The sequence below is a fragment of the Watersipora subatra genome, chromosome 1, assembly GCF_963576615.1.
Source record: "Watersipora subatra chromosome 1, tzWatSuba1.1, whole genome shotgun sequence".
Lineage (NCBI taxonomy): Eukaryota > Metazoa > Bryozoa > Gymnolaemata > Cheilostomatida > Watersiporidae > Watersipora > Watersipora subatra.
The window spans coordinates 6,000,903-6,013,386 of NC_088708.1; the positions used below are offsets into that span (position 1 = coordinate 6,000,903).

The 12,484-nt window shown below is 36.9% G+C and overlaps 2 protein-coding genes across 3 annotated transcripts; both read right to left on the bottom strand.

Annotated features, from left to right (window-relative positions):
- Nucleotides 1-3,095: 3,095 nt before the first annotated feature.
- Nucleotides 3,096-9,904, bottom strand: LOC137407419 (stabilizer of axonemal microtubules 1-like). 2 transcript variants are annotated; one of them, XM_068094070.1, is made up of 7 exons: nt 9,734-9,904; nt 9,011-9,130; nt 7,973-8,111; nt 7,748-7,847; nt 5,169-5,358; nt 4,008-4,230; nt 3,096-3,452 (listed from the first exon to the last, which is right to left on the bottom strand). In XM_068094070.1, the coding sequence occupies exons 2-7, from the start codon at nt 9,098-9,100 to the stop codon at nt 3,199-3,201; spliced, it is 996 nt and encodes a 331-aa protein (XP_067950171.1). In that variant the 5' UTR covers nt 9,101-9,130; nt 9,734-9,904; the 3' UTR covers nt 3,096-3,198. The 2 variants fall into 2 exon arrangements, with proteins under 2 accessions (XP_067950171.1, XP_067950172.1); XM_068094071.1 differs by lacking the exon at nt 9,734-9,904 and adding an exon at nt 9,285-9,305.
- A 384-nt stretch (nt 9,905-10,288) lies between these two features.
- Nucleotides 10,289-12,339, bottom strand: LOC137395163 (small ribosomal subunit protein uS4-like). The gene is made up of 5 exons (XM_068081992.1): nt 12,203-12,339; nt 11,471-11,704; nt 11,133-11,319; nt 10,542-10,645; nt 10,289-10,430 (listed from the first exon to the last, which is right to left on the bottom strand). The coding sequence occupies exons 2-5, from the start codon at nt 11,685-11,687 to the stop codon at nt 10,357-10,359; spliced, it is 582 nt and encodes a 193-aa protein (XP_067938093.1). The 5' UTR covers nt 11,688-11,704; nt 12,203-12,339; the 3' UTR covers nt 10,289-10,356.
- Between the last annotated feature and the right edge of the window lie 145 nt (nt 12,340-12,484).

The following is a 12,484-nucleotide window of genomic DNA, read 5'->3' on the forward strand; positions in this document are numbered from 1 at the left end:
CTGAAATTACTAGCTTACTAGCTAGTAATTTAGTTGATGATTTAATGATTAGTTGTGCCACCCGGCGTTGCCTGTGTAATAGAAGAGTCTTTGGACAGAAAATTGATTTGTATTTAACATATAACAACATTTCCCATTTTAACTTTCAAACTACATATCATGAGAGAAGTGTGTCGTGTAGTTAAAATAAATTAAGAGAAAAATAAAAACAACTGTAAAGATTTTAAAACTTTGTCAAACAACTGTACCTTTCAAGCTAGTAGACTGGCATAAATTCCACTAAGCTAGTTAATAAAGTTAGGCTTCCAATGACGGTAAGCCATGATTTTGAGTCTGCATTGTTGTCCAGCTCAGGTGTTCTAATAATAGCTATAGCCAGAAAACCAACAGACAGATATACGACATACAGACGGACTTTGAGAAATATATATGTATAGATTTTTAACACCCTGGTAACGCCGAGAGGCACAGCTAGTCACTGAATAAAAGGATAACAATCAACAAACAATAATTCAGTTTCATGGGCTAATTAGGAATGTTTTGACAGATTATTCGGTGAAATTTGGTCCGAAAAAGTCTGCCATATAAGTTTTATTCATCTGGAAAAGTTCCAATATGCAAAAAGATTTGCTCATTCCTTTGCAAACATAATTGTGAAATGTGACCGCTGATTGTGCTATCGCTGCTGTGATTTCTGTGTTTATGTGCATTAATTTCTTGCCAATGTAGCTGTTTCTGATTACAAAATAAGCTCGGCTTTACTTTGCAAATGTCAATATTATTTTTTATATTTTTAATATATTATTAGACAATAGGAATAACAAATGTATTTGCATGAATAATATCTACTGACAGGGTAGGTCTGTTGAAGCGCTTGTTTGCAAAATAAACTAGTCTGTCAAGAAGATTGACCAAAAATTATTGCAGATTATCAGCGAGGGCTAAAAATAGAATATTATAGATATACGGTCTGCAAAAAACGGATGCTTGTCAAAAGATGCGATATGCACTCTCATAATTCTAGTGAAGTAGTGAATTAACCATAAATAGCGAGCCCATTATGTGCATCCTGACTGCAAATAAATTTCAATTTTTTTTTTAAAATAGCAAGTAATACGAAAATGTGCATTTTTGTTTTTAAAATACCATAAAATTTGTGTGCCATACCAGTATGAATCAATTATACAAAAGAGCAACTAAACCATGTCTTGCTTACAAATCACAAACAAGAAATATAGCTTACCATATAATAATATAATAAGTGATGTACTCACAAAGTAAAAAACAATGTAAAGGCATGCTTGTACTTGAACTCTAATCAACAAAGGTGTGAAAATGGGATGTTTCTCGGGGATATAGTGAAGTTTGCTTCTCTCAAGGTTTTAAGACTTAACAGTAAGAACGTTCTTTTCAGACTTGCTCCAACTTTGTGCTGAATTCTTGATCTTTTAAAAAATTTTCAAATGTAAAATAATAAAGATTATATTTTGGGAATCTTTGCACAATGTCAAGAAACTTATGCTGAACTCTTTTCTCTACAATTTTATGTTCAGTCAGATTCATATAGAAAATGTGATTAATGGAAATGTTGTAACTTAAATGGACTTTTTAATAAAGACTCACAAATCCAGCATTCTCTGCTGCTCTTGCAGATTTGTTTCCTTTGTCAAAATAATCATAATGAGAATGGTTCAATTTGAAAATTATATATTTGTCTGCACCAACTAAAAGATTGTTGCATTATATTCTCATTTGTAGGAAATAAATATTACTAATCCTTGTTTGCTAATGCATTCTGATAGCCATCGTTTAATAGCTCTGTTTGGTGTTTGTAGAGAACAAATGTACCTTATATGTTTTTCCCTATGATATTTCCTATAGCTTTTCTCTTTTTAGATTGTCATATGTGGCTGCTGCCTGAATGAGCAACACTTGAAAGCCTGCTATTCCGTTTTCAGTTACTAACACGCTTTAGGATTTCCCATGCAAGCACCAGATGAGCATCTATGAACAAATCTTTTTAAAATATTTATCATTAGATAGGGTACTCGATAGAAATAGGCGTATCCATAAACTCAAAGCCATTCTCTACGTACTTCTTACAACGACATGGCAGTTCCTCTGAGAAGTAAACATATGGAATACCAATTTATATCCTCTATATGCATAAGAGAATTTCAAACGTCTATATATTTATTCTGGCAGTTGAAGAGCAATGCTAGATAGGAAATTAAGGCATTGCAACTTGCAAGCTGTGTATATGCCCTGATCTTGTCAACTAGTTCAAGGCATAGACGTATTAACTATACTAGTTAATAGGTCTGGTAATTGTTTGGTACGTACAAACGTACGGATATACATACAGATACAGTCGAGCCTGGTTTCAGAAATGGCCAGTTGGCTGTAAACATGCATACAGATGCAGTCGGCCCTGGTTTTAGAAATGGCCAGTTGGGTGTATAGACATGCATACAGATACAGTCAACCCTGGTTTTATCAAGATTCACTTCTCCAAACTTCCAATTGTCAGAGGTCCAAACAATTATATGATACAGCCATATCTGTCCGAAAAATGACAACATTGACTGATAGGTGTCCGCTAGTTTCCCACCAGTGTGTTGCACTGTAATTTTCATTTACTATTATTACTATTAATATTGTACTAATATACTGTATATTGCAGGTATAATCATATTTTACTCTCTCTCACATATACTATATATGCATATTGTAGCCTAGAAGTATGTGTTTTGTACAGTACTCAATTTTTGATGTCCAGACTTGTTCAATGTCTGAACATGGCCCAGTCTGTATTAGAGTGAACAAACAGGGATTACTTGTATACTGTTGGTACATGATCAGTTCAAAATGCGCACCCAGCAAGGATACTGAACTGTGTGAGACCAAGTGCAGATGGGAGCACTGTGTATAACCATTATATTAGCAGCATAATATTACAAGGAAGCCAGGGAGAAGAATGTATACAATATATGTAATATTCTTGTACAGTGCGAAAAGATGCTAAACAAGCGACAAGAATGCCTTGCATGTATGTAATTCCTCTAAAAAATGATCGCATTTTTCACTAGACCACATCTCCAAGCCAAAATGATACATACAAAAATAAAACAAAAGCTCTCCTGATGGCACGAAGGAGATGATTATTAGTCCAGTTACTGACAGCAGCTGTTACGCTGGTTACGCAGGTGTGCTGCTGCCTGGCTTTCGTGATGAACTATGCTGCCTAGAAACGGGAACACTTGCTTGCTGATTTTGTCGATCAGCACCGTCAATACTCGGCAGCGCATTGCCTTGCCCATTGATGAATGCATCACTGATAAACTGAAACTTCTTGAATGAATCTGCATAGTTGGTAGAAATGTCCATCGGTGGGCGATTAGGATCAAGTTCATATTTTGGGCGGAAGCTTTGAGGAGGCGGCAGGAACTGACCTACAACAAATTGCACTTGTGAAAATGTGTCTTGATATGTGTCTTATTTTTTATTAATACTCAATATGAAGGTATATAAGAAACCTAATGCTACTTCTTTGCAAAAGAAATCGAAAAATCAGGCTGTTCTCATGTTTCTAGCAAAAATAGCCCATCGTATAATATTTAAATAAGATCGATAAAAATAAAACAAAAAATTTTGTAATAACAGACCTTGTTGGTGCTTTAAAAATTTCCATAAAAAGAATGTTGTTTGCAATAAAATATAGTAGATAGTAGATTTAATGATCTAAAAAGTGAAGTGTTCAAACTAGATTAGCTGAGGGTCGGCTAGATATCAACAAGTATAAGAGGCCACAATAGCTGGGTGTAAGCGTGCTGAACAATTAAAAATCACTCCACGATCAAATGATCTGTCTCGTAGGAGACTTTTCGCAAAATTTAAAGTTTGTTCTAGACATGCCTCCTTTAAATTCTCCATAAGGTGAGCTTAAAATGATCTTAGTGGGATATGGGTCAAGGGTATTGCAATAGATAGTAGAGGGATAGGATCACCTTTAAACTGGTCATGTGCCTCTGTATGACTGTCCATTTTCACTCCCGGCTTGATGAAGGTGATTTGTGGCGCGTATGACTTTGGCTTGCTCATCGATCGAAATGTGAAGTCATCTTTGTAGTTGGTGGATAACTCAACATTCTCCTTGCCGAGTTTTAAAGTGGATACTGGCGGCTGATAGCTGACCTTGTCACCCATTTTCGCACCAACTGGGAAGTCATGCTATAACACAAACTTGGATGATCAGGATGTTGCGCAATTAATTGTACAGAAGCACGGCCTTGACCTACAGTATGTAAAATCCAGTCAATCAAATTGGAATCTGAGCAACCCAAATATTCATTAGGTCTTAAATTACGATTTTTCGAGACTGAAGTGTCTGAAAAAGTGAGTCAAAAGATAGACGATGTTGAGAAAAGAGGCTATAATGCAGTGTGTTAGCTGTTTAAGCCTCAGCATCCCAGGTGCAAGTTAGATGTCCTGGTTTAATGACAGAAATGGTGTCTTCAGGATTGTTTGGTTTCGCAACAAGTGATAATAATTAAAGCTATCAAGGTGTATATCAATTTTACGTTTCGTCAATAGTCATGAAGGCTGGTTCACACTATATCGCCATATGTCGGAGTTGCGCTCTCTCAGAGATTATTTGTCTATTATGTGCACCGTAAACCGAAGACATCGTCGAGGCAACACGAATATTTCAAGAAAGATTGCAGCTGTCCAACTTTCCCGATAGTTTGCCGAGCATCAACAACAGCCAGTGCAACGTGTACCATTTCGACGATGGTACTTGGTCGTCACGTATTGCTCAACCCATATGTTCTTTATGACAGTTGCTGCGGGACTAGTATTTCATCATTTCCGGAAAAGCATTGTATAATATAAATGCAATGCCACGACATTTTGCTGACGTAAACGCGGATGGGTTTGCGATAGTGTGAACATTGTTATCAGTGACGATCACCGAAGTATTGTGTGATTAACATCGACATGCGACGATATAGTGTGAACCAGCCTTTAGTGAGCAGCGTGCTAGTTTTCCATGACTAATATAGATGGCTGTAAGTTGACTTCTTGGTCTCAAGGCTAGGTCACATCCCGCCTTTATAGAGATACCCAAAACATGCATAGACATCAAATAGTCCTTGCAGTGAACAAACCTTGTAAGTGCTCTGTGTCTGTAGAGGTATTCCAGCACCTATGGACTGCACCTCTTGCCAATGATCACCTTTGTTCACTGTCGAGCATGGCTGCTTTCGTACATTTGTATAAGCCACAAAGTCATTCTTGCTTGTCGTTTCATGGCTAAACTTTGCAGATGGCTTCCTGTACTCATACGACGGAGCATAGCTTCAACAAATGAACGCATATTGTGAAAGACTCGGTACACCTCACGGATGAAAAATTAAGAAATTATAACTGATTTAAAAAACATGGCTAAATCATCTTACGGAGCACACTTCTTTAGAAGTTCTACAGTATGAGGTTTTTTAATCAACTTATAAATAACTTATTAACTTATAGCTTTGTATTTAAATAGTAAACTACAAAACTTGGACGATAACTTGGACAGATCACTCTGTCGGTTTTATTTCCTAATCGTACTAAATATTTCTACAGGACAAATAACTGTCGTAGCCCTCTCTTTAAACCTTCGGCTCTCAAAAATAGCACCTCTCTTTAACTCATGCTCACTAATCCTCATGTGAAACACAGCAGGACACAAGACAGAATGTTGCCCTAGCATAATGTCTTCTCAGAAGACTATTACCAAGAGAACATAAATAAACCTCCATTGATTTTAATCAACTGAGCTGGAAATTTTCTATTAAGGAAATATAAGCACTTCATATAATGTAGATTAGGTTTATTATATACTTTGCAATCAATGTTTATGAGCTATTGCGAAAAGGCTGTCTACCGTGCAGTGCCACTACAGCGACTCAAATCCAGCTCAATCAACAGTTACAGACTTCGCTTGTGGTTCTAATTTTCAGAGCCCACTTTAATGAGAGCAAATGTATGCTGCTCTTATATGGGACATTAGTGTCTTAGGAGACTTGTCCAGCGCCTCTGTTGAAATGAAGTGTCTCTCATAGTTATAGCAACAGTGATTACTAGTAGGCTGTTTGCTGGTTAGTAGCTGATGAAGTAACCTTCTGTCTGTTTGAGTTTGACTCTTATGAGTTCATGTAAAATCTGCATCTTATTTCAATGATGTGAACATATTGTAGTTTATCTAATAAAAACCAGTTTTTGGGTTTAGGAATTCATGAACTGCTGATATCATCTGGTTTTGAATACTGAAGTAACAAGACAGTAACTGAAGGTAACAAGACAGTAACTGAAGGTAACAAGACAGTAACTGAAGGTAACAAGACAGTAACTGAAGGTAATAAGACAGTAACTGAAGTAACAAGACAGTAACTGAAGGTAACAAGACAGTAACTGAAGTAACAAGACAGTAACTGAAGGTAACAAGACAGTAACTGAAGGTAACAAGACAGTAACTGAAGGTAACAAGACAGTAACGCTTAAGGCTTGCTTAAAGATCAACTTGAACAAAGTTTTAGTAGAATGTATCAGAATTTTTCTATCATTTGTGATAGTTGTTGATGTTTGAGGTGATCTGACAGCCAGTATGTTTCAAGATTAAAATTGACAAATCTTGATAGCCATTAAAATGTTCAGAAGAAAAATACATGACAAAATGATATCACTAGTTGCTATCATTGAGATCGGCTATTACATAGAAAGCGCAGAATTACGTGTCACTATATTCTGTCGGTCTCTTTTCAACAATAAACATCATGATCGCGCTTTCGCTTGATCTGAACGTTTCAATCGTGATCACATCTTGAAACATTCTGGCAGTCAGATCACCTCAAACATCAAAAACAATTGCAAATGATAGAAAAACACCAATACTTTCCGATGAAATCTACTAAAGTTTTGTGTAAGTTTACCTTTAATGCTGTATAATAATACTGGTTTTTACACAGATGCTGATAAATGTACTCAGAGTTTACTAATAATAAAAAAGAAGCAACATTCTTGTATGATTGAGCTGAGGGTATAACATGTAGAGCAAGTTATGGCTTAAATCAGAACAACCTATTATTTCAGTAGCCCTTATGATATACTATATTCTGATTATTTAACCAAGAAGAATTTGCAAATAAATATTTACTGTAAATAATTAGAAGGGACCTACTAAAAGATTATTACAAAAATAACTGCAGCACTTCTTTGTATTATTAGCGAACAGCAAGCAATATATATGACTTAACTGGAAAGCACATACGAAGACAAAGGTGCATTTGGCTACATACAATTCTCTAAGCCCTAGAAATTCTTTGATTCAAATGGAAAACTGACAAAAAAACACGAAAAGTACACCATCATAAAGATTCTTAAAGCAGGAACTAATTCAACAGGATTTACTGTAATCATTCAGAAACCGAGTCCCGAATAAGTTTGTTATTATCATAACATTAAGTCGTTTTTTGTAAGTTCATGTTCATTATTTGAGCTACAAAAAAGAGACAAACTGGCGTTTGGACTGAAGCCATTACAAAACAATGTTGTAGTAGCTTCCTTTTAAATTTAAACTATGGCTAACTCAATGGAATGCATTTTGTAATTCTTGATGGAACGGCCACTTATTACAAACGCCTTATCGTGCAGAAGCGTGTAAGTAGTAAAAAGCAGATGGGTAAGAGAAGCAGTAGCTAAAAACCTTTTAGTCTTGACCACTCCTCTATCCTTAAACTGTTCCTTATACCCACTTGCACCTTCGAATGACCCGCTCATGATGTTATTGTCCTTCAAGCGAAAAGCTACAAAAGTATAGATCATACGTGATCTGCAAGCAACGGTCCATCAACGTGATACTTCTAGATTAACAGACCATCTCGACAGGGCAAAAGTACAACATTTTTTTATTTGGTTGCCAAGGTCTAACCTTTCACATGTTCAATCGGCTTGTTGGTGAATGATTCTCGATTTTCTGTTGTTCCCTTAAATGGCGTATTATTTCCCATTGGCTTGTGTGCAGGTCTGATCATTGCGGCTGGAGTGACTCTCTGGCCCTGGTACGCTTCCTAAAAGTTGATTGGGCTGAGGGGAATAAATGCATGAATATCATTAACAGGTGCCCGTTCATATTCCACATGATTACAAACTTCGGGGTCATTGAAAAAAAAAACAATAGTTAAAATGAGAGCTCTGCCCTAATATTCACATTTTACTAAAAATTTATATCACAGCAAGATTTTTACATGGGCGTAAATATAGCTCATAGATTTAACAGTTTTTACAATAAAGCAAATCCAATGTATTGCATGTGAACGCCAGCACGGCGATAGTCAGATAACGGGTTATTCATAGTGCCGCTGCTTTATTAAATAGCAGAAAAAAGGACTTGAGTGGACAGATTAAAACAAAAAATAGCAACAACAGTAAAGTACGTGAGAAAAATAAATTGTGTAACGGACAATTTTTTCTTCAAAAGGACAAACAAGTTAAAAATATGCACAGAACGAAGGAACCAGTCAATAGCGTGTCAGCAAAGATAAGAGCTATACCAAATATTGTACATCAATTATTTATGGTATTGACATAAAGCATACATATTAGCTTTCTTTTTATTGCGCAGCATAAATCAATATCTAGCAGGAGTGAAGAGTGAGAAACTGTTTGGTGTAGGGACACTATGCAGTGAGCCTCATGGTACCTGATGTGAACCATGACTGCCAGAGAACAGCTTATAGCATAACTGGGCAGCTAAGTTTTATAATAGGCCTACCCCGCTTCTGTAAATATAGCACCACTTTATGTTCTTACTTTTGAGAAAAATAAGTGGCCTCAAGATAATTAATGGCAGGTTTTTCAAAACAATACGAGCTGCTTTAAAAATCTAGCTGATGCAGCTGGCATTTGACCATACACTACTAACAAACTTAGATTGTCAAGAAGTATCCCCAGCAGCCTATAACCATACCTTATTTGTAGTCGTAGTTTCCATCTTCATTCCTTGTTCCGGAGACAGGTTGTCAGCCTGCTTTATCGGAGCGAGTCGAACAGCCAACATTTTGCTAGTCAGATCACTTTTCTTCACAGGCTGCCCAGATGAAGCACCAACACAATTAGTACATGCCTTAACTCACACAGCAAGAGCTTATGTTTCATACAATCCAAAGATCAATTTGCAGCAGTAGAAGTATATGTGCACCTCCAACAGGTTGATGAAGTGAAAAATATTATCAGTGACTTACCTTACAACTGCAGTTGTAACAAGAAGCTGATTGCCACTCATGTAACTAGGGTGGCTGCTTAGCCAGGCAGCAATGAATATTTGAGTTAACACAATAAGCGCTAAGATATCACAATGCTAAGTATACAGTGCATTGAGATTGCCCTACAATGTATGTAACTAAGGACCGCTGATTGAACTTAGAAGACGCGCAGCACATTGGCCCTGCAGTAATCGATGACTGAAGTTGCGTGTTAGCTCACAGAACCAATTTAGACACCTCAAACTGAAACCAGATAATACAAGCTGGCATTTGACAAAAACATCAACCAGGCTCCAATAAGTGATTGTGTGAAATGGAACTAGGATTACATGTTTGTGTACAAATGGATTATATCACATGGATCAATCAATAATCACACAGGAACGCTACTCATATGGATGATATATAGTAAAATATATATAACATACCAGTAGGGCTCACGACTCATAACCTTGTCAGCAATTGTTACCCAAAGATGCTATCCAATTGAACTCTCAACCTATACACGTATGTTTGTTAACCGCCGGGTCCTGTGCTAGCAACTAAAATCCACATGGGAATGGATTTGATCTCAGGACCTCCAGATCTATAGCCTGTCTTAACAAACCTGTTTTTGCTTTGTCTACCGTCGAGCGAAGCGAGGGTTATTTTGCTCGCTTCGCCGGAGGACAACTCCGCAAAAAAAGTTTGTCAGGACATGATAGCCAGCTGTAGTAACCGCGGAAAATGGGTTCTTTGGGAACACTCATGCTTTTTTAATGGCTTGCTGGGGATTTGGGTACTGTTTTGGTGAGGATTTAAGTTTTAGACGAGTTACTCAAATTTCAACACAAAACTGTCTTTATGGTCTTCTGTCCTGGTGTATCGACTGCCAAACTGCAGGAAGCATGACTACTCCTACGTATGTACTGCCAACTTGCAAGGTGGGTTATTGTTTGATTTATACTTGTTTTGCTACTTCATTGTATGACAGACAAAATATATTATCTTTAATAATCACTAAGTGTATTGGTGATAGAAGACTGCATTATGTATGAACACAATCAACAAATTAATCTTCATCTTCCTCCTCTCCATCTCCGCCACCACCAGCTGCCTTCCTCATCTTTTTCCTCTTGACACGACCTGCAATAAAATGTCAAGTATACTCACTGCCAGAGTACATTATACATACACATTCACAAAAATGATACACCAATGCGCACAACAAAGTAAAACTAGAAAGGAAATACACACCTGGACGACCACCACCATAAGGTGACTTCAATGAGAAATCTATGTGTTTCTGTGAGTCTAATCGTACTACGTATGATGGGATGTTCACCAACTGTTTCCTCACGCTAAAACGAAAGATGAAATAATAACTTGATCAAATATTTTATTATAAATACGCATTACCTAAAAAATATGCATCATGTTGCAAAGCTGTGTCTATGGAAGAAGACAGCCCACTGTTGCTCAATCATTTAGTTGACATCACATTTGAAGAGCTTTGCTTAATTTCTGATTAGGTAATTATAAAGCTACATTTAGAAACTTTTACAGAAGATTATTTTAATATAGTTCACAACAAATAATAGTCTAAGGACCATTAAGTTTACAACTGCTCTAGCACCTGCATCATGAGTCTTGAATTTCCACCAAAGAATGCCTCAATATTTGATGCTTATCACTATCAACTACTTTTGAAGTAATACTTGCCACCAGCGGTCGTGTCCAAGATTAGATGAGAGCCAGGTATATTGAGTATAACAATACATCAAAATTGACCTGGATGAACAGTTGGACACCAATCTGCCAAGACAGTTCATGCCAACACAATCTCACCGAATATGTCGTTGACGAATCAGCACTCTCGCATGATGGATACTCTTAGCAAGTCCAAGTTTGAAGACTTGAGTTTGTAAACGTCGCTCTAAGAAATCCTCAACTTTTAGACCCAACACATAATCAAGCTTCATCCTGCTTTCATCAAGTACACCAATACGTACCAGGCGTCGCAAAAGTGCATTACCTAAAATTTAGTGAATGAACTAAGCTTCTGACAGATTAACCAATCAAAGCTTCTAGTTGAATGAGGACACTTATTTTAATTCAATTCAGTTAATTTTTCCCAGCAATTAATTAAGATGATCAGGGTTGCCAACACAAGACAACAAGCATACCTTCCAACAACCTTTTGGGGTCTTTCTCTTCAAGAGTCAAAAGAACTCGAGCAGCTTTACGGATCTTGGCAAGAACAAGCTTGACACGCCATACTTCTCTTTTATTCTTCAAGCCATACTCTCCGATGATTTTTAACTCTTGATCCAAGCGCTCTTTTTCGAATGGCCTCCTTGGGGTGGCAGAAGTCTTAGAATGAACAGTCTTTAACCTCGGCATCTTTAATACTGCTCACTCTACAACAATTCCATACTATATATCGACTTTCACTTTTTCATAAGCATTGTGGAAGTAAATACAACTATGTAAAAAAGAAAAAACAACAGCTATGTTTAGAGTTCATGCTATAACTGAAACAGGCTATTGTCGGCATACCTGCCAACTCTCACGCATTGGGCGTGAGACTCACGCAATCACCCCAAAGAAAAAATGAAAATGCGTGAGAAACGCGGGAGATTTTTGCCCCATTTTCCACAATTTTATATATACTATCATTGATACATCAATTGCCCCAAAACCAAATCTCACGCATTGCCCCACTCTTGGGTTGGCAGGTCTGATTGTCGGTACCATATTAAAAATACCCAGAACCATGCATAGATCATGTACTAAATTTATTGTTTAGCATAGTAATAAATAGATGATTACCTACTATAGCTCACGTGCTATAAAACGTTAAAGTCAGAAACAGAAGTATCAAATGACATTAGAGAAGGCGTGGGACATCGACTTACCTCAGAGCTAGTACGTTGGAAAAAGGACCCGCAGCGAGTTCACGTGGATATTGCCAGATTCATTCGCCAATCGATGAACGCTACTCTTGAACAGTAAATAAAATTTGAACTGAGAAAAATTAAAACACTATGTGGGAAAATTGTTTTAAAACAACTGCACGCCTCACAAATTTTTTGTGGGTACATTTTAATATCGGCTTGTAAAATTAGTTTTTTAACGCGCGCAGAAAAAGATACCCGTGTAGAATGCGCGGTTTAGCAGATACTTCTTAAAATTAAAAA